Consider the following 20,412-nt stretch of genomic DNA (forward strand, 5'->3'; position numbering starts at 1 on the left):
ATAAAATGTCTCTCGAGTCAAAATAGCTTTTGGACGGATGCAGAGTCCAAACCCTCGGCTAGAACGGATCCTCAGAGATCTTGGAACAATAGTGTTAGGACCTGACCTTCTACTTTCATATAGAAGGAAATAGCCTCTTTATTTGTTCTGCAAATCTCCACATGAAAGCGTCTTTTAACAAAGCAGAGCCTCGGTGGCATGAGCGAACACGAAGGCCAGGGTGGCCGGGGGCCAAAACCAGGTCGTCAGAAAGTCCAACCTGGTCAACATGATGAATTTGAGGAGTATAGAAATTGACTGGATATTTTCTTTCTATTGAAGTACCTGCTCCTGTTACAAGAGCGCAGACAGAGGACACAAAGACACGACCAGGGTGAGACTCCAGTGATGTTTAGTCAAGACCACGACGGCTGCCAAAGCTGGAACGACAGTAACGGGGAAAGACTGAGGACGTCCAAATGTACTGGAATGAGTTTCGCATTTACACAAAAACGATGTCCCTTATGCACGAAAATGTCAGAAAGCGCACGAGGGCAGAGTCACAAGACCTGAGGAAGAGAGGGAAGAGGAAGTGCACAAGTACAATTGCACCCGGACCCGAAGGAAAACAATCTAGATCAATGAATAAGACGTGTCGGACAAAACCTCGAAGATGAACCATGAACCAAACTGAACACACACACTTTTCTATCCATCGTAAATGAGATGAGATGTGCTGCTGCTTCGGCTCGTTTCCTGCTCGTCATCCTTAAAGCGTCCTAATCGTTTAGGTCTGTATCTGTCGTTCTCTTGCTTTTTTATGTATCTGTTTGTCTGATGATCAGTTTCTGTTTATATCTGGAAGGATCTGCTCAGTTTCATTTCGCCCCCCCCCCCCCCTCTCATTTCTGTCCAAGTGTCACTGAGCAAGACACTGAATCCCCAAACATCTTGTAGAGGGCGTTGCATGCCTCCACTGGCGAGGGAACGGGTGATGTTGACTTAGATTGTGAATCAGTGGAAAAGTGGAATTTAAGTCAGCTCCATTTACCATTCACATAAGGCGGGCAGGAATAACAAGCGAAGGCTGAGGAAGAAACACAAGGCCACGGCTATGACAGCTCCTGCTAATTTAAGCAGCAGGGGTTTTGGTCACGTACAAGTGATTGTCATTGTGCGAAAGCACGGCTGTAAAATGCCTCAAATAAAAACACATTCTGATGTTGAAACGTATTAAATTGTTTGAAGATGGACTGGTACAGAGATCTCGCGTTGCGAAACAGAAACAGACAAAACAGTCTGATATCCTAACGCGACGTAGTAACGCGACCATTCGGTGAACGTGTGGCTGCGATCAATCAGCTGCGTGAACCCAGAAGGCGTCTGGTTTGGGACAAACTTTGCCGTTCTCTGTTGTGCGTGAGATACAAGTAACGTTTGTCAATGAATGACCAATGTGGCCGTTCTCAGTCGGGGGCAGATTGGTGATGGCGTTAGCACAACGCAGCGTTGAGGTGGAGCTGTTGATTTGGTCCAGATGCCAGAGACCCTTGAGAGCCCGAGGCTGCTTTCTACCAGACGGACAGAAGCAACGGTAGGCTTGTTATTTAGGTTTTGTGAGATAATTTCTTCAAATTTGACACTAATTTGGAGTCTCTCTCCGAGGACGAGGCGGACAGCAATCTTTTGTTCAATTGCTATTCATCCTGTTTACTTAGGCCGCTACGCACTCTGCAATTTTTGGTCGTCCCAGACGATAGATTGTGAAAGAATCATGACGATGCCGTTGGTCTAGGCTCTAAATCAGTGGTCCTCCGTCGCGCTGTGAGACCGGTTCAAGGACGGAGGTAGTCATGGTCTTGCGACCAAAAACAACCTGCGTTAAAATTCAGACAATGTCGTAAATTCGGTGTCATCGTGACTGCGTTACGTTTACATGTAGGGAATTTTATTGGGAATTGAAGACTCTTAACAGTCCACCTCCTCCTTTTGAGGGGATTTCTCTCCAAACATATAAATGCCACAAGGCTCCTTTTATTTTTATGACTTGTTATCACGAGATTCAGCTTCAGATTTCAGTGTGGATAACTTTGAACTTGTAAGATTGTTAATATCAGTGATGCCGGCCATGCGTTAATTAGTAACACGTTACTCTCATATGACCACATTTTTCAGCAACGAGTAAACTAACGCGTCACTATTTCCAAACCAGTAATCATATTAAAGTTACTTATCCAAGTCAATGTGCGTTGCTGTTGTAGAGTCCCGCAGGACGAGTTTCTTCGTCTGCAAAGCCGCTTTATTATTAAACAGAACCGGCTGCTCCTCCGTTCCCCTCCAAACAAGACACAGACAGGCAGAGCATGCATGCAGTCTGCAGGCTCACCTGACCCGCCCATTTCTCCACTCTCAGCCAATCACAGGCCAACTCGCTCAGGTAACCCAAAAGAATCGGAACAAACTAACATCTTCAATAAACGTTAACTTTGCAATCAGCCCCCTTTTTTTAATCAATCAATCAATCAATGAAAGGGGGGCGGGATTAAAAGGTCGCATAGAGCAGGTAGTGTATATAAATACCAGTAATAGTAAAAATCTGATAATAAAACCATGAGTCAGATATAAATTCAACAAAGAATGAAGGTCAATGGTTAAATATGTATCAGCAGGAGGCCAGGCAGTGATAAAACCGGTTGTTATTCTTATGTTGAGATCGGGGGGGTGTTGTCAGCAGGTGCTGAAAGTAACTAAAAAGTTACTTGTAATCTAACTTGGTTACTTTTAAAAACAAGTAATCAGTAAAGTAACAAAGTTACTTTTTAAAGGAGTAACTCGTTATCTGTAATCGGATTACATTTCCAAGGTAACTGTGGCAACACTGGTTGATATAGTACAGTCTGCAGGAGCATTAACACAGAGAGAAACCAATCAAGCCAACAAGTTTTAGTTCCATGAAGTTGCTCCACACGTTGAACTCCAGCAGGAACGATTCGCCAAAAGACGATCAAACAGGAAGAAGAATCAAACTACACTCAGAAAGGCCAAGAAGCACTGACGCATCCATCTTCCATCATCCATTGAAGGTTTCCGGAATGTGAGAGAAAAACCCATCCTTGAAAAGAAAATGCAAACTTGGTAGAGCGGGTTGTCTGTAAGTCATGTTGCAGGTTCAATTCCCTCCTGGTCTGCCATACAGTATGTCTAAGTGTCCTTGAGCAAGACACTGAATCCCAAACTGCTCTCAATGGATGGACTGGGCCCTTTGCAAATGCATTGAAGAATTCTAAGACCGACTGTTACAGAGATCTAGCATTGCAAAACAAAACCAGACCAAACGGTTTAAAGTCTTAACAACACGATGTTTTGATTCAACCATTTGGTGAGCGTGTGGCTCAAATCAATCTGCCGGTCTGGTCTTTGTGAACCCAGAACGCATCTGGTTTGTGACAAGCTTTGTTGTGTGCAAGATACAAGAAACGTTTGTCTCTGAATAACAAATATGGCTGTTCTCAGTCGAGAGAGATTGGTGATCTCGTTTGCAGAACGCAACTTTGAGCTGGGACCGCCTCTATTAGTGTGCAGGTGTGTGCATCATGGAGCCGTTGGTCTCGATCAGCATGATAGTTTTTTCTTTGAATTATTGTTGCTGTTGATGTTTCTGTGAAAGGAAGGTGCACATTCCTTTCACCATCACATCACATTGATATTTGAAATTTGTTTCAAGAGGGTTTATTGATTGTTGCCGGAGTATTTTTGATTGGATTGTTTGTGTGGCTTTGCCTTCGTCTCCTTGGCGTCCTCACTTTGCAGGCTCATGTCGGAGGTCGGGCTGACTCCCTCATCCTGCAGCAGTTCTGCCCTCAGTGGGGCATTGTGCATTGTGAGTGTTTCCCAGCCTGTCTTGGGGTTTTCAAAAGCTCCAATTTCGGCTGACTGTTTACCTTGGCTGCCACGCCTGCCTGGCCACCTTTATTACTTCCCAAGAAGGCTGAGTCGGCCAAAGGTACAAAAACACATTGATTGTTAAATACTCTGTCGCATCGTCCTGATTGCCATTTTTCCGCTCGCACAAAAAAACTCCCGTCGATTCCTTTCCCTTCACGCATGCTTGCTGATAACTGAGAATAAATACAGCCATGGCATTCGGGGTCCTTTTGCTCCTACCTGCCAATCTAAACAGGGAGCTCAGGGATTAACAGCTGATCCACCGGCATATTGTCAGATATTGTCGAGCCCTGTGGAGCCATGCAAGATGTTCTCATAACAGGGCAAGAAATTAAACTTCGGCTTGGCAGACAAACAATGTAGGAGCCTGAACAGGGGTTTTGTGCCTCTTGGGTTTTCCCATCGTTCTTTTCCCCCCCCTTCCGGAGACATTTGCATGAATGCTTGCACATGTACATGAAGCATGCAAGCTTAGGCCCAGAAGACCAAATGAAATTATGGGGGGGGGGGGGGGGGTCATGCAGCACGTAGCACTCCAAGTGCCGTTGCGAGGATGGAACAGCTGCCAAAAATGATGACAAGAACCTAAAGTCAAGGGAAAAAGTCCATAAAGTACAATTCACAGCCTTGAGTGAGGAAACGATAAACTAATGTACTTCCAGCTTGAAGTCTGAATACATGTTCACTCTCTTGGGGAGCCACGTGGGCTCGTGTTCAAAAGAGAGTTTGGAGCTGCACTATACTGCAGAGGGGTCAACACGTGAACACAAATGAATTATAAAGGCATGAAATGGTCAATTTTCCTCAGAATCTTCTCAGGCTTGCTTTTCCTTTCCTGGCTCGTAGTTACCGTGAAATAATTTAAACTTTATTATCCTTTATTATTTCACCCTTTATGGCATCCATTAACAGATCATGAATGTCAACTTCAGGGTCTGTGGTGTTTGCTTTAATGTCGTCGTTTCACAGTCACAGCTGCTGGAGGCTGCTCCACAGGCATTTAAACTTTGGCCACGCTGACATGGAAACCGCCGATGGGCCTTTGTGATATATTCAGAGGTTTAACTGCATGCTGCAGTCTGTTGGTGGCAGACAGTGGCCTCTGCGGTGGGAGTCCATCCTGGTCAGGGCGGTTTCGAAGGAGCAGCATATTGAGTTTTCCAGAACTCATTGAGTCGAATTCTTGACTATGACTCAAGTTGAGCTCTTGAATGTCCTTTAAAAAGTCAAGCCTATATGGCAGGTTTTTATGCTCTGCTTTGCTCATCGATGGAACTCCTATCTTGTATGATCATATATATTACAAATGTTATTTGTCTGGGGTTTTCTGCTCCTTTGTAGGTTTTCTCCAGGTACTCTGATTTACATATCTTATCGAAACAGGTTTCAGGTTAATAGCTGACTGTAAATGTCCCGTAGGTATGGATTGTCGGACATTTCGGACAAAGAAGTATATTTGACATAAATATTTGAAATACATTTTATATTTTTCTAAATAAATAACAAGCTCAAAGTTAATTAAAAGTAGAATGAATTGTTCACATATGGTCCATGTCCAAAACATTCTATATCTGGTGTCCGAAGCATCCCAGGTGGTACTTCTGTGTCCAAAACATCCGTGTCTGAAACATTTGAACTGTCCATGTCCAAAACGTCTGCGTCCAAAAAAACACCCATGCTCGAATCGTCTGTGTCTGAAACATCTGTGCAATACATGTCCATGCCCGGATCGTCCGTGTCCAAAATGTCAGCGCCTGAAACATCTGAAATGTGATCGTCCTATACGTCAGTGTCCAAAACCTCTGTGTCCTATACAGTACGTCAGTGTCCGATACATCAATGACCTAAATGTCCATGTCCGAATCGTCCCTATCCTAATCGCCCGAGTCTGAAAAATACAAAATGTCTTTATCCAAAATGTCTGTATCCAAAACGTCCGTCCACTGAGTAACTGGCATGCAAAGGAGAGTATTGAAAGAAGGATTTTGCATCAGACCTTGTTTATATGAAAATAATCATCGAGAACAATGAATTGGTTAAACTTGTATATAAGATTGACAGAAGATTATCATAATCTCTCTGTAGTAATTTTCACACTGACTCAACAACCCACTAATCCTAACCCCTCTCAGGTCCCGTTTACATGACAGAAAACTTTTATTGCATTGTGGGCGTGCGTTTACGCGACAACGGTGCTCAGAGCCACTGAAATCGGTTCCCAGAGTGGAACTTTTCCAAAACGCTATGACTCTGTCTCCAATGAAAAAGTGGAAAAATGCACTTTTTCTGAAACTCTCTGACACTGAAACGCTCTCAAAAACAAACGAGCGCCAACTCTTGGCCTGGCATTGCGAACTACATTGTTTTCAGTACTTCTGCTGTTTCCGTGTAAACGGACATCTTTTTCGAAACATTGCCGTGTAAATGTCTCCGTGTACTGTGCATATTTGGATACCAACTGGAGCTCTAGTGCATTACAGTATTTCACGTCACAGTTTCAACATTATTTCGTTGCCTGGTTGCAATGAAATATTGAATGAATAAAAACAACAAAGTCAACAAACTGTTCTGAAATACTGCTCATGGGAAGTGTTAGAAGGTAATAATACAAAGCCCATAAACACCAACATCATAGGATGAAGTGTTTCTTCTACACAAGTCATATCGCAATACTCGACAACATTATTGCGTCTCGCTTGTTTAATTCAATATTGTGCGGCCAAAGTTGCCAACAGAAACATGGGTACTGCCAAGGAGCAAGGAGATCGTTGCACATTGAAAAGAAACGGGGTCGATCTGACAAGACGCGAAGACGCTGGAGCTTCTGCTGCTCTGTGGGGAGGAAGAGAGTTATTGGTAGGTGAGGAGGATCGTGAACCCAGGTCACTGTCAGTGTGAAATTTGTCAAGTATTTATGTGTTACATGAGTCTGACCTGCTTCAAAAATCCCCTAAACTAGTTTGTTTTAGTTTGAAAGATGGAATGCCAGGGGCATTAGAGGAGACATTTGACCTTTCACCTTCATGGCAGTCTGACTCGTCTCCTTGTAATCAGGATGAAGCAGATGTTGCCGGTGGATGGATTCAAGAATAAAAAGTAGTTGTAAATGATTTCTGACGCTGCCAAACCTGAGGGACTCATTTACAATCGAGCCGTTTGTCAAGCCAATAGTAGTCGTCTCCCACACCGGGAAGGATGCAGGGTCTGATCCCTGCAGTGTCATAAATTGAGCACACAAGTTCAGTGAAGAAAGACGTAAAGAAGCTGATGATTTGGTGCCTGTGTCAGTTCTGAGTTCAAGTGTCACTTTCTGGTTAAGACTTATGTCTTAAAGATGCACTTTGGGGATCACACGTCTTCACCTCTGGACAGTGTGCTGGAAGAGAACAGTAATACCTCACTGCAAACTGAGCAGCTGCTGCTGGCTCGCATTGTTTAGGGTGAAAGCTCGTCTGGCGTCCTAAAAGCACTTTCTGGACGACGGTGGCTCACTGGGTGGAGCTGATCGTCTGCCAATGCTGAGGTGCAATGGTTCAATTCCCTTATCTCGACCTGGTATTCGGTGTCCTTTGGCAAGACACTGAACATCAATTTCTTCCTCATTGTATGCAAACATCTTACATGGAACCATATTCAGTGTTCAAATGGGGGAAGGAGAGGATCGGTTTTTTTGTTTGTTTGTTTTTTTGAGCGGTGGGAATGGTATGAACTCGCTGGAACCAGCAGATGGCGGCAGTGCAACTTCAAACCTAAGTGAAGAAGAAGAGAAACAGAAATCGGTGGGAAACAATGAAGATAGAACCAGCAGATGGCAGTAATGCAACTTTATGGATGCAAACTACCGTTAAACCCAAAAGAAGAAGAAGAGAAGAGCAAACTTTAAAAAAGTACAAGTTCTGAAATGTAAATAAATAAATAATGTGAACTTAATCGATAGATAACTGCCTTTCGAAGCCCCTGGATGACACGTCAAAAGCCTCTCTAGACCGTTACTGAGATGCTTGTCAAGTTTGTTGGTGTTCATCTGTACGTAGGTGATTGTTTGTGGACTGGCATGGTGACCTGTACAGGACGTACCTTAACTTTAGCCCAAAGGCAACTGTAATTATTTCCGGCTTCCTACAACCCTCAGTTGGATAGCGCTTGTAAAGAGAGTGTAAGGTTGGATCTTTTCCACTGGAGTGTTACCTTTGTAGTATTTCAGCTGTTTGGTCCGTGACATCTTTTTTGGGGAAATTTAATGGGATTTAGTGTAAAAATGTCAATACTGACATTAGTTTTTCTTGTCTTGTTTTGTGTCAAATATATACTTTACACATCTAAGACGCCACAGAACCTGTTGGCTACAAGTTTGGCTTCCTGAGAGTAAAAGAATTTTCTGGTCAAGTTGTGCCGAAGTCAATCCGGAGTAAAGCACATTCTCCCTTCTACACTGTGGATTCAAACCTTTCACCTACCTGTCGGTAAAAACACGAAGTCACTTATAGTCTCCTGGGTGGCTCTGACCAGTGCATTGGCACGATGGTGTGTTTTGCGTGGAGGACATGTGATGACCGTGGACGATGAGCGCGACGTCTCCATGTCCAATGGATTAAAACCCTGCGGCATCGCGGCGAGGAGCCTCCCTTTCAAATGAGTTTGGCTTGGCTGTAGAAACCAAACAAGCCCTTTTTGGGAAGTTCCAGGTTTGCTTTCTGTGACCTGCAAGACAAACTTAGATGAGGAGTTGCTGTGTATTCTCAAACCTCTGAACCCTTGTATCTGAAGGTGTATCCAATCTGGCCAAGTAAATCTCTCAAATATTGGTATATCCTGGTGTCCAAACACAAACTCTGCGCTAAAACACTGGAAAAAACAGCAAGATGTTCTGAAGAAATACTTCCCTTATCTGTAGTATGAACAGTTGTCTTGTTTTTTAAGCAAAGACCTTCTCCCCCCCCCCCCCCCCCCCCCCCCCCCCCCGACATTCCTGCGCATACAAATGCTTCATTCTTGGAGCCCGAGGTCGCGTTCCAAACAGCCGGGTGATTAAGGTGAAGGCTCGTGTGTCGCCGACCCCACAGTGAGGTCGGGGAGTCGGGGCCAAGCCACAGGCTTGTAATCATCAGCATTATCATGACTTTTAAGCCCGGGTGGACTTTAGGGGTCCCGCTTTCCGGGACTGTTTCCTCTGAAAACAATCCAGAATTTGCGCTTTTCATTAAGCGTTCCAAACCAAAACACTCCGTACGAGTCGGAGTCCAGCCGAGCCCGAGAATGTCTGCATCGCCTTCCCTAAAGCTTGAATTATTAAAAACAAGCTGAAGACTTTACAGTTTAATTACAGAAAATATTTGAGTGTCAGGTCCGAGGACCCGTGGATCGAGACTAAAGCAACATGTTTACTGGTTTTGGACAAACTCCAAGTCTGCTGTTTGAAGTCGTAATGAAGGCGAGGCCAAGCAGACCAGTCGCTCCATCATGCGCTCATTATGTCGTTGGTTATGATGAAGTGGTGATGTGTGAGGCGGGGGGGGGCTGCTGGACCTCCAACACACACGGGTGGAGGTGAACATCCAGACCAGACCGACAGCTGAAACTGCTACCTTCTGGATCAGCGATTGTCTGGTGCCAAAGAGGGAGAGCCATGCTGGAAGTCGTACAGTGATTGTGAAGCAGGTTTACAGCCAGACAACATGTTTCCCGAGTCAACGTGAGCATCGGGAGAACTTTGTTGTATCGTCGTCCAAACAGTTCTCTGCATGACGTTCGTTTACATCAGCGCTGCAACTCGACAGTGTCGCACAAAACGATCTGGCCAGAAATCTGTCCTTTCATTATTTGTCTTCCTCTGCTCTGCCTTTGGGCTGGTGTGGTGGTTAACCCCGGGGTCTGCAACCTGCTGCTCTGGAGCAACCTGCAGCTCGGAAGCAACATGCAGCTCGGGAGCAACCTAAGGCTCGGGAGCAACATGGGGCTCTTGAGCAACCTATGGCTCTGCAGCAACATGCAGCTCTGGAGCAACCTGCAGCTCAGGAGCAACATGGGGCTCTTGAGCAACATGGGGCTCTTGAGCAACATCCAGCTCTGGAGCAACCTGCAGCTCGGGAGCAACATGGGGCTCTTGAGCAACCTATGGCTCTGCAGCAACATGCAGCTCTGGAGCAACATGGGGCTCTTGAGCAACATGGGGCTCTTGAGCAATATGCAGCTCTGGAGCAACATGGGGCTCTTGAGCAACATGGGGCTCTTGAGCAACATCCAGCTCTGGAGCAACCTGCAGCTCGGGAGCAACATGGGGCTCTTGAGCAACCTATGGCTCTGCAGCAACATGCAGCTCTGGAGCAACATGGGGCTCTTGAGCAATATGCAGCTCTGGAGCAACATGGGGCTCTTGAGCAACATGGGGCTCTTGAGCAACATGGGGCTCTTGAGCAACCTATGGCTCTGCAGCAACATGCAGCTCTGGAGCAACCTAAGGCTCTGGAGCAACATGGGGCTCTTGAGCAATATGCAGCTCTGGAGCAAACTAAGGCTCGAGAGCAACATGTGGCTCTTTGTAGTGGGACCCTGAAGCTGTTACTTATACCTCTATAAACATGTTATCTTATTTTTATTTTATTTACACACCAGGGTCATTTTCAAAATGACTTTTATTTCTTGAATGGAAAAAAAAAAAAAAAGCAAAACTACTTTGAAAAGAAATCAAAGGGTTAAGACGGCTGAAATGTCCTTAATCCTGTGGCTCTATAGCGCCTCTCTGTAAAAGATGTTTACTGTGTTTTAGTTACTTTCATCCTTTCTGTACTTCTATTAGTCACCATTAAGCCTTTTACATATTAACAATTAAAAATTACTCATTTAGTTTTTATCCCGTCTTGTCTGATATTCAACTTTCTTTCTATTTATTCTTTGACAAGCAATGCTTGAAGGATTTTCATTCTGGGGTTAATGAAGTATTTCTTTTCTAGTCTATTCTAAAATATCAAAATTGTCTGAAAAATGCTGGAAAAGAAGGATGAAACTGTTAAAATCAGGTCCCAAAACTGTTGAAAATTGAAATGTTTATCATTCTAAATTGTAATTTAAACTTCACAAATGCAACTTATGATGCAGTTTGTTGCAAAACTAATGTTTATATGAAACTTCAGAAGCTGTTTTAGCCTCATTTTAAAGGTCAAAATGGTTTTTGAGACTCCAGCTTAAAAACAAATCACATAAATGGCTCCTTTGGTCATAAAGGTTGTAGACCCCTGGCTTCATCTTTCCACCTCACAGTGAGAATCTTCTCAGGATTTTAGCTTGTCTGAGTGGATTTTGCATGTTTTTTTTATGTCCATGCATGGACTGACTCTTTCCCACAGAACAAAAGCATGTAACAGTTTGCCTTCCTGTGTCTGTCCTGTGGTGGACTGATGACCTGCCTAGGGTGTAATCTGTCTTTACCCATAATCCACTGGCCCTCTCAAGTGGCATAGAAGGTGAAGGTGACTTCATACTGTCTTTACCCTTTGGGAAGGTTTGTTGTGCACAAGCAGGAAATGACATCTGCAGACATTAAGATGCCAAAACCTTGGAGAACATTAACAGTTTCTCTGCTTTTCTTCCGTCTCTCACCAGTTTCTCACATACTCTAAACTCTTTATGATGCTGTTTCTGGTTTCTGATTTTTACTTTAAATTCTGTTTACTCTGTCAAATACTGTAGTAATTCAGTTTTTTTATTTTTATTTTCCAGTCCATTCTGTTGTCATACAATGACATCTAGTGGTCACAGATGATATCTACTGGTATATTTTGATATATAAGTCACTTCAGAATACAAGTGGCATGGCTAACAGTGTTTCCTTTAGTCCAGGAAATATGGTAAACAGGCAAACTAATGCCTGTTTTGGTAGTTTGGGCATTTTGCAAAATGTTATCTTTTACAGGAATGTGCAATTTATCACATTTTACTCAGGAGCTTAACAAATCGAGCCTATAGTGCTACTAAACAACCACTGAAGAAAAGTGTGCCTTATAGTCTGACTAATACGGTACTTCTGTCCCTGGTCTGTTCTGCCTCTCACACCACTAATTTCCATTCCGAGACTTCTCATCGACCTCACTAGTCAGGAACAACCTTTTCCCAGACCTGTTCCCGTTCTTAAAGGGTTACAAGAAGCTGTTTACTCGAAACAGCGCGAGGAAGAAAAAAAACAAAACGAGACAACCTCCCAAAGTGTCCGCACCGAATGGTGCGTCTGGAGATTCCTTCCCCTGCTGATGTCGGCCTGGACGTGAGCGCTTTGGACCAAATAACAGCTTTGTTGGAAACCCTACATGAATAACAACCTCAAATATTTGATTCTCGAGACACAGGAATATAAAGAACAGACCTATACCGTTTATGGCGACGTGGGGTGTTATTTTGTGTCCGTGTGTAAACCGTGTAAATCTCTCTTTAGACGCCCAAACATTCTCCTGCGTGCACCGGGAGCGAGATCAAAGGATGTCTGTGGGTTCTGCCTGCTTTATGGGCTGTGTGTGTGTGTGTGTGTGTGTGTGTGTGTGTGTGTGTGTGTGTGTGTGTGTGTGTGTGTGTGTGTGTGTGTGTGTGTGTGTGTGTGTGTGTGTGTGTGTGTGTGTGTGCGCGCACTCTTTTAATATGCACCAGTGTGTGTTCAGGTGTACGCTCTAGAGTTATAGCGTAACATTTCTGCTCACGCTGTGGTTGTTGTGCTGTGAAGTGGAAAGAGGCAGGACAGGGGAGGGTGAGGGTGTGTGTGTGTGTGTGTGTGTGGGGGGGGGGGGGGGGGGGGGTCGGTCGGTCCAAAGCCAGTAAGGTGGCAGCCCAAAGCTGCAGAGCAAAAAGCAAAGAGTGGCCAGAAATGAGAAATGTGTTGCTCCTCTGAAGTGTTAATGGTTTCTCCCCTTATAGAGTCGTTTCCGCCTGCAGACTGAGCGCTGCCACACACGTTCGCCGTTGTTGTGGAGGGAAGGTGAAGCCACTGACAAACATCACATGTGCTTGTGTCGAGTGGCTTTTCAGACCTTTATGGTTCTTTACAAGCTGAAAATCTCCGGGTTTTGTTGATCCTGTGATTTGGACACAGTTGAGAGTTTTGAAAAGCAATACACAGCTGATTTTGGATGAGTGTAATGTTGACTAAAAGCTTTTCACAAACTTGACTTTTACTTTTCTTTGTCTGATGTCTTCTGGTTTCTGATTCCCTCTTTGTTTCCTCCGTAGCAGTTATTGAATTGTCTATATTATACTTATAAAAAACGTTTGACATGATAGCAGAAATGTTACCGGACTTTAACTCACACCTGAGTCGGATGTATGGAAAAGTGCATCATGAAGAGGAAAAATACAAAATTTTCATGCCCAGGCACAACTGAGTTTGTTTCAAGATCCGGATTTCATAAAAAAACGCACTTTTTGTGTGTTTTCGTTTCAGAAAGGTTTGGCAACATTTTTAAAACAATGTCTGTTCACACAGAAACGGGAGCTATGACGATGATAGCACACACGCATAATCCCAAAACCCAAAACCACTTGCAGTGGTTTGGAAGTGCAAACTTAAAACACTGAAAACTTCAGAAAACACTACCAAATCCCAAAATCACTACAAGTTTGAGAAAACACTACCAAATAGAGAAAACAACAAAATTCTGAAATAATGGGATCGTGTGGTACCTTCAGCAGGAAGTCAGTCCTGCCCACTGAAGCAGGGCCGCAGTCCACGGACAAGAGGATGTCTTCCATAGTGAAGAGACACGATATGTTGTCCTCGTTGTGGCCTACAGGTACTGACGGCTGGTCGAGGCTTTACTGAAGCTTTGATGGTTCATTTTAAACATGGTTCATTATTCGAAGCTTCAATGACACACAGTGCTCGAGGAGGACATCTAGTGGTCAATAAAATGAAGTGCAATGGAGACGTGCTTTTGATTGGTTCATAAATTGTTTTGGATTTGATTTAAGATATGCTTTCCTGTTCAACTACACCGAATGATTGTACGGTTTCATGTGGAAACAATAATGATAATGAGTCATTGGCAGCACGTCCAATCAGTGACGACCAGGCCACTGTACAAAACAGTTACCGTATTTTTCGGACTATAAATCGTTCCTTTAAAAAATGTATCATGAATTTTAAATATTCATCCTTTGGAAGATTTTCATTAATGTTGAATTCCCTTCTTGTTTCCTACAGAGTGTTTTTTATATTTTCCATGTCATCCTTTTTAAAAAGGTTTCACTTAATACCAGGAAAGTTACAATATTTCCCTATTTATAAGTCACAAAAGGGAAAAAAAACAAAAAAGAAACATGAGTCACAGTGTTGTATAAGTTTTCTTCAGACTTTTGTGGTTTTTCCAGTCTGAAAATCTCCGGACTTGGTTGTTCCACTGATTTGAACACGCTTGAGAACTTTGTGATTAAGAGTTTATACGCCAACCAGCTGACTGAGTTTAGTACCGATCAGCAGATTGTTCTCGGCTTCTCTTTGTCTGATGTCTCCTGTTTGTCTGATGTCTCCTGTTTGTCTGATGTCCAGCTTTCCCGTTCAGCCGTCAGCAGAGATGCAATCCTTCCTGAATTTTCTAACCCAATCCTCTAATGCTGCTATTTGATAAACCTCATGATATCCCTTTTTATTGTTGCTTAAGGATCCTCGGGTTAAAACTCAATCACTTTTTGTGTTTCTCTCCCATGTTTAGTCTTCTTTCTTTTCTTCATCACGGTAACAGTTCCTCTACTTTTCTCCTCAATCGCTCACAAGTTTCTCAGAAATTCCAAACAATCATTTTGCTGTTCTGTCCCTGTTTTCTACTGAATATGTAGGGTTTCTTTTTTTTTCTTTTTTTTTTCTGTGGTACTATAGCAGCATTCTGTTGTCATACAGTGGCATCTGGTTGGTCCTGATGGTGTGTACTTGTATATTTTGATATATAAGTCACAGGGCCAGCAAAACATATCTAAAGAGAGTGTGACTTATAGTCGAGAAAATGTAGTGAATACCTGCAAAAAAATAATAATTCATTGCAATCGTAAGTCACTCCCGGAGAAATTCCTACACATGCAAAACACATGCAAAGAGTAATCTTTTGCATGAATGTGAAATTTAGCATTCATGGCAGATTTTCTGAAAACGAGGTAGTGAGCATGCCAGGCCATTAGTTGGTGCTGTTGGTTGTTTTTGTAATGAAACCTCACACACACGCAGAGAATAATAATGCGAGAAACATTAACAATGGGAGCAGACAGACTGAAAATGCAACTTTTCGAGAAAAAAAACTGCTCCCAAGGTGGAAGTTTTTGAGTCCGTTTCCGTGGAAACAGGGGAAACGCAACTTCTCTGAAGCGCATCGTGTGTGTGTGGTTTCATCACCAAAACAAACGCCAGCAACCCACTAGTGGCCCAAAATGGTAACTGCATCGTTTTCAACTTTTCCGTCCTTTCCGTGGAAACGGACATCGTTTTCAAAACGTTGCTGTGAAAATACAAAACTTTTCTCAAACCAAAATACAAAATCGATGCATTTTCACGTTTGACTTAAAACTCCAAATTTTATTGAGGTAAAATATCATATGTGTCAATAAATTGTAAAGACAAAATCTAATAAATAAATAAAAAATAATAATAATGATTATAAAGCTCTGAATAAAACTCAGACTGAAATGTTGTGTTGTCAGTTTAAAAACATCCTCAGTTTGTCTCGGATCCTTTGGAAGGTTCGTTCACTAGTTTGGAGTTCAGCCTCCTAAAAGCAGCGTCACAAAAGGTTTTGGTTGTAACGTCAGCGAGGGCTGAAGGTGAAGGAACCCAGACACTCAGTGTTCCACAAAGAGTCTTCAAACCAACAAAAACACCATCCGGTAGCCAGACTGAAGCGTGGAAGACCTCCGCGCTCCTCTTGGTCACGGTTTGTTCCTTCTGCATCGCTCCGTTCTGGATCGGATCAGTTCTGGACTTTTTCTGCTCTGGAATAGATTTTGCCGTCGGGTTAAAAAGCGGAAGGGGCACAATGCCAAAGTTACTGACTTTCCATTTGATCCGATTGTTACTGCTCCAGTCTCAAGCCTCTTTGTTTGTCACGTTCTTTGATTCACACTCAAGGTTCTTGAACTCCTTCGGGAATTCGGTGTCTTAAGCAAGAACGCTTTAACACATGAGCAGGATGAAACCGAACCACCAAACTTGAAAAGAGGACCCACTCCAGCAACTGAACCACTTTGTTCTCCGAAGGAATGTTTTGGATCTTCTTCACTTCCAAACTCTTTAGGGTGTCAAACTTGTGCCAACTTGTGATTCCAGAAGGATCTGTGAACATTTTTCTCGCTCTGGAACTGAATCTCACCACATTCTTTTGTATACTTGTGGCTAAAAAAAAAAAAACCTTTAATTTTGGAGCACGAAATTGCTGTCGCCATGGTGGGAGAATGTATCGGCATTCGTCAGTGTCCTTCAGCGTCAACAGCTCGATGTCCGTACTACAAAGAGTTCTCAGGCGAGACATGGAACTCGAGATCAAGCCAATTGGCGTTGATTCTTCTCTATTAACAGGTGTTGAGCAGACGAATGGCGGCTGGAACAAAACAGTTGTGGCTGTGGGACTCGGCACATATGTAAACTGAAATTTGCCAGACTCTGAAAACAGGAGGGAGACGGGTCAGGATTGCCAGAACTTTGTTCAAGGTTCTTGCCGCTTGTAAATCTTTGAGGTTGTTGAATGGGAAATGTGCAATTTCTATTTTATTCTTCAGTTGTTTTTTTTTGTTGTTTTTGAGTGTGATTGACCCACTTCAACACACAAGGGGAAAAGTAAAAATCGCTCAACTATTCAGTCACTTTGACACGAACGCAATCAAACAAACACAAAACAGGATGTGAAGAGGCTCAGAACAGGTTCCATATAAGTACATAACAGCCTTCTTTCCACTGCACGGTACGATACGGTCCGGTCCGGTACGGTCCGGTCCGGTACGGTCCGATCCGGGAAGGCAAAAAAGCACTCAGGCCCAAATCTGCACGCCGCTTAACGACGGACGTATGCAATGTCATTACTGGACAGTAAACACGGGACCAGCTCGGAACACATTTGGTACGGCGCTGCTCGGCCCGAGCAAAGCCGTGAGCCTCCCTCCTCCGTGACACAGCCTGGAAAACGTTTGGCATTCCAGGAGCAGCGTCCAGCTCCCGCTGAATCTCCTCCTCTCCTGTTAGGGGAGCCTGTGCCCTCGTCGGAACTCCAGAGTGCTGTGCAGCACAACAACATGTCAATAAGCCGTATTAACAGAACAATCAGTGCGCGCCAAGCGTCATATTTTATACTCCAGATAAGCTATTTAAAAATGTCAAGAGTGACGATCGTCACTACCAACCAGCAGATGGCAGTGTTGTAGCTGCTGATTATGGGACCCGTATGGATGTGCTTGGTACCACAATGAAGGGGTTACGAAAAATGGTAACGGGTGTGTAGTGTACTTTCGGTACGATCAGCAAATTTTGTCAGTTGAAACGCAGGAAAACCGGTAACATACCGTGCTGTACCATAACACACACACTGCGCAGTGGGAACAAGGCTTACCATACTCTAAAACAGTTCTAAATGGGTCTGTAGCGCCACATTATGTAATAACGGTGCAGTGTGTAATAATTATGTCATAATCATTATGTAATAACATAATTTGTATTAAAATTGTGGAAGGCATTTTGTAATAAACTTTGTTGCATTTTTGTAATAACTTGTTACATATTGCAACAGTTATTACAAAATGCAGGTGTGTAGAGCTGCATTGTGTTAATAATACGTAATAATGTAATAAATGTTTGTTTTTGTGTTTTTATGCTTTGCATCATATATAATAATTACCTAACGTATTGCAGATTGCATGTGTTTATGTCTTGCAGAATTTCTATCAATCAAATTTTTTTCAATAAATCAATTAATTAGTGTAGCTTTTGTTTCCAGCTTGTAAACACATTCTCCATTATAATGAATACTGTTATATTTGATCTAGGCTTGAGCAATAAAACATCCTACTAATTGCAGTTTTTTTTTTTAAATAAATCCTAATTAGGCTGGAAAGCTTAATGTTACTCTGATGGTATGACAGCTTTTCTCATTAAGGCATCAATTTTGATGATTTATTACATAATGGACCAAATTCTAAATTTTTCTTCTTCAAAAAAAAAAAAAAGAAAAGCACCTGCATTTTGTAATAACTCTTGCACTATGTAACAAGTTATTACAAAAGGTAACAACATTTACAAAAAAAAATACAACAGATTATAACAAAATGCGGTGTTATTACATAATGAGTTGAAAATATATGACATTATTACATATTGCACCATCATTACACAAAGCAGCTCTACACACTTGCATTTTGTAATAACTGTTGCAATAAGTAATAAGTTATTACAAAATGCGGCAAAGTTTATTACATAATGCGTTCAAGAATTCTATTAACAATTAATATTTTCATATCCTTGTTTGCACATGAAGTCTCGAAAGCTCAAAGTTTTGGCATTTTTCTTTTATTCCATTCAGTAATTTGGCGAGTAGACGGTGATTCATTCATCTACCGAGAAAAAATATATATATGCAGCCGGCAGTGTAGCGAGCTAGTTAGCCGCGTTAGCGTAGCATGTGCCAGTCTTCACGGACATTTTAGAATTTATTGCATCCATTTGAATGAAATTCTTATTGCAATAACTCTAATAATCGTCTTTCTTCTCTGTACTTCCCAGCGTCTACTTTGCCCGTCACCACAGCGGAGGACGGCCACGTGGCGCAGCTCGCCCGGCAGCCCCATCGCAGGGAAAAGCGCTGCTCCTGCGAGAACCAGAAAGACAAAGAGTGTATTTTTTTCTGCCACATCGGCATCGTGTGGGTCAACACGCCGAGGTGAGCTTCAAACACCCGAAGACTTTGCTTTCTCTGAATAAACGTCAAGAATGAATGATCAGTATTTATTAATCGTCATGTTGAAGTTAGTTAACTATGTGGATATACTGCGAGCACAATAAGCTTAATCTGATATTCTATCTAAGTATCCAAGTAAAACAATCTCTAACCTGAGCCTTCAGGACACCTGAAGACAAGTGGCTTTAAAAGTGGGTCAAAGTATCAGCGACACAGGAGTAGTTCAGAGGCAAGTTTTAGACCTCGTGTACGCAACAACGCTTCACGTGAAACTGCATCGGTTTTGTTGTTTTACTTTCCGAAAAGTTTCGCTTTTTTCGCGTATTTAGACAGAAATGCTGAAAACGATGTCGTCAGCATGTTGGGCTCTGAGTGGTTGTTGTTGACTGTCAATTTTAAAACTACCAAGTCCCGGGAGAATATGGACTGGGAGTCATCACACGCTGGAGGCAAACATTATTGTTCATCGACTTGTGCATGTGCAGGAGGACAATTTGCTGTTTTACTTCTTTTTTTTTTAGCGTTTCATAAAAAGCAGTGAGTCGGAGCGTTTTTTTAAAGATCCACATTGGGAGCAGTTGAAAAACACAACTTTTTAAAAAGTTGTGTTTTCAGTGGCTCCGAGCACCGTTGCCGTGGAAACAGAAACCCAAAATACTACAAAGGTTTTCCCTTTTCGCTTGAAAACTGGCGAGCTGCCTTCATTTGTATAGTGCAGTGGGAAATAAAGACAGATCAGACTATAAGATCTAAATCTAACGGCCAAAGCAACACGATATGGGTTAAAAGAATTATTTAAAAGCATTACGAAGTTTTTCTGAGAATCATTTCATTGCTGTTTGCGTTGGATTAAATCAAATCTACAAAAGAATTTAAGGAAACACGACCCTGAATTCTGCTGCGTTTATTAAGCGGGGAACTTTTGCGCCACATTGTCTTTAATTAACTAATTAACCGTCATCGAGGCTTTAAAGACGCTGAACGTTTCCTCTCCAAGTCTTCCCTCGGCTGGACACACGTTTTTTAATTTCCACGGCCTCTAATGGGAAGCAGGCGCCGAGCTTCCCTTCACAATCGGTAGCAATTAACTTCATTTTAGTTCAGTGTGCACAAGCAACGGGCGAGCAGTCAGATGTGGTGGCGCTAATAAGAAAGTGCACCTCTGCTAACGAAGTGTAATTTCTGCCATGTTTCCTCTCGCTCTGTGTAAATAGCCTGTTTTAACCCTTTACCGGCAGCCAGCCAAGGGGGAAACCGCAAAGAGTCGGAAATCATTATGGCGGGACCCTGATCTGCCCACACTTGGTGAACTCCTCACAGCCTGCTCTAATTTCAGCAGCTCATGGGGCCAGGTTCACGCTGAATCGACGAGAAACAAAATCGGCTCTATTAAAGCCGGTTCGACATGTTTATTGGTGGTTAAACTTCGGTCCGACGCTCGTCTTAAAGATCCCCAATGTGACAAACTCTACTCTAATTGATCCCGACTTAATTAATGCGATTCACTGCGAGTCTTTTTTTTTAATCTCGCGCCGACTTGGCGCATTCGAAATTAATTAACTTCTGGGCGACAAAAGCTGGTGTCACC

General features: G+C 42.9%; 1 protein-coding gene across 1 annotated transcript in view; it reads left to right on the forward strand.

The window, feature by feature from the left end:
- The window catches only part of LOC308126699 (endothelin-2), a 35,733-nt gene that overhangs the window by 6,498 nt on the left and 8,823 nt on the right, over positions 1–20,412 (forward strand). Inside the window, exon 2 of the mRNA XM_080491256.1 lies at positions 18,650–18,806. Within this exon, the coding sequence (XP_080347382.1) occupies positions 18,650–18,806 (157 nt within the window). The remainder of the gene's footprint in view (positions 1–18,649; positions 18,807–20,412) is intronic.

Source organism: Lipophrys pholis (assembly GCF_963383615.2).
Source record: "Lipophrys pholis genome assembly, chromosome: 21".
In the NCBI taxonomy this organism is placed as follows: domain Eukaryota; kingdom Metazoa; phylum Chordata; class Actinopteri; order Blenniiformes; family Blenniidae; genus Lipophrys; species Lipophrys pholis.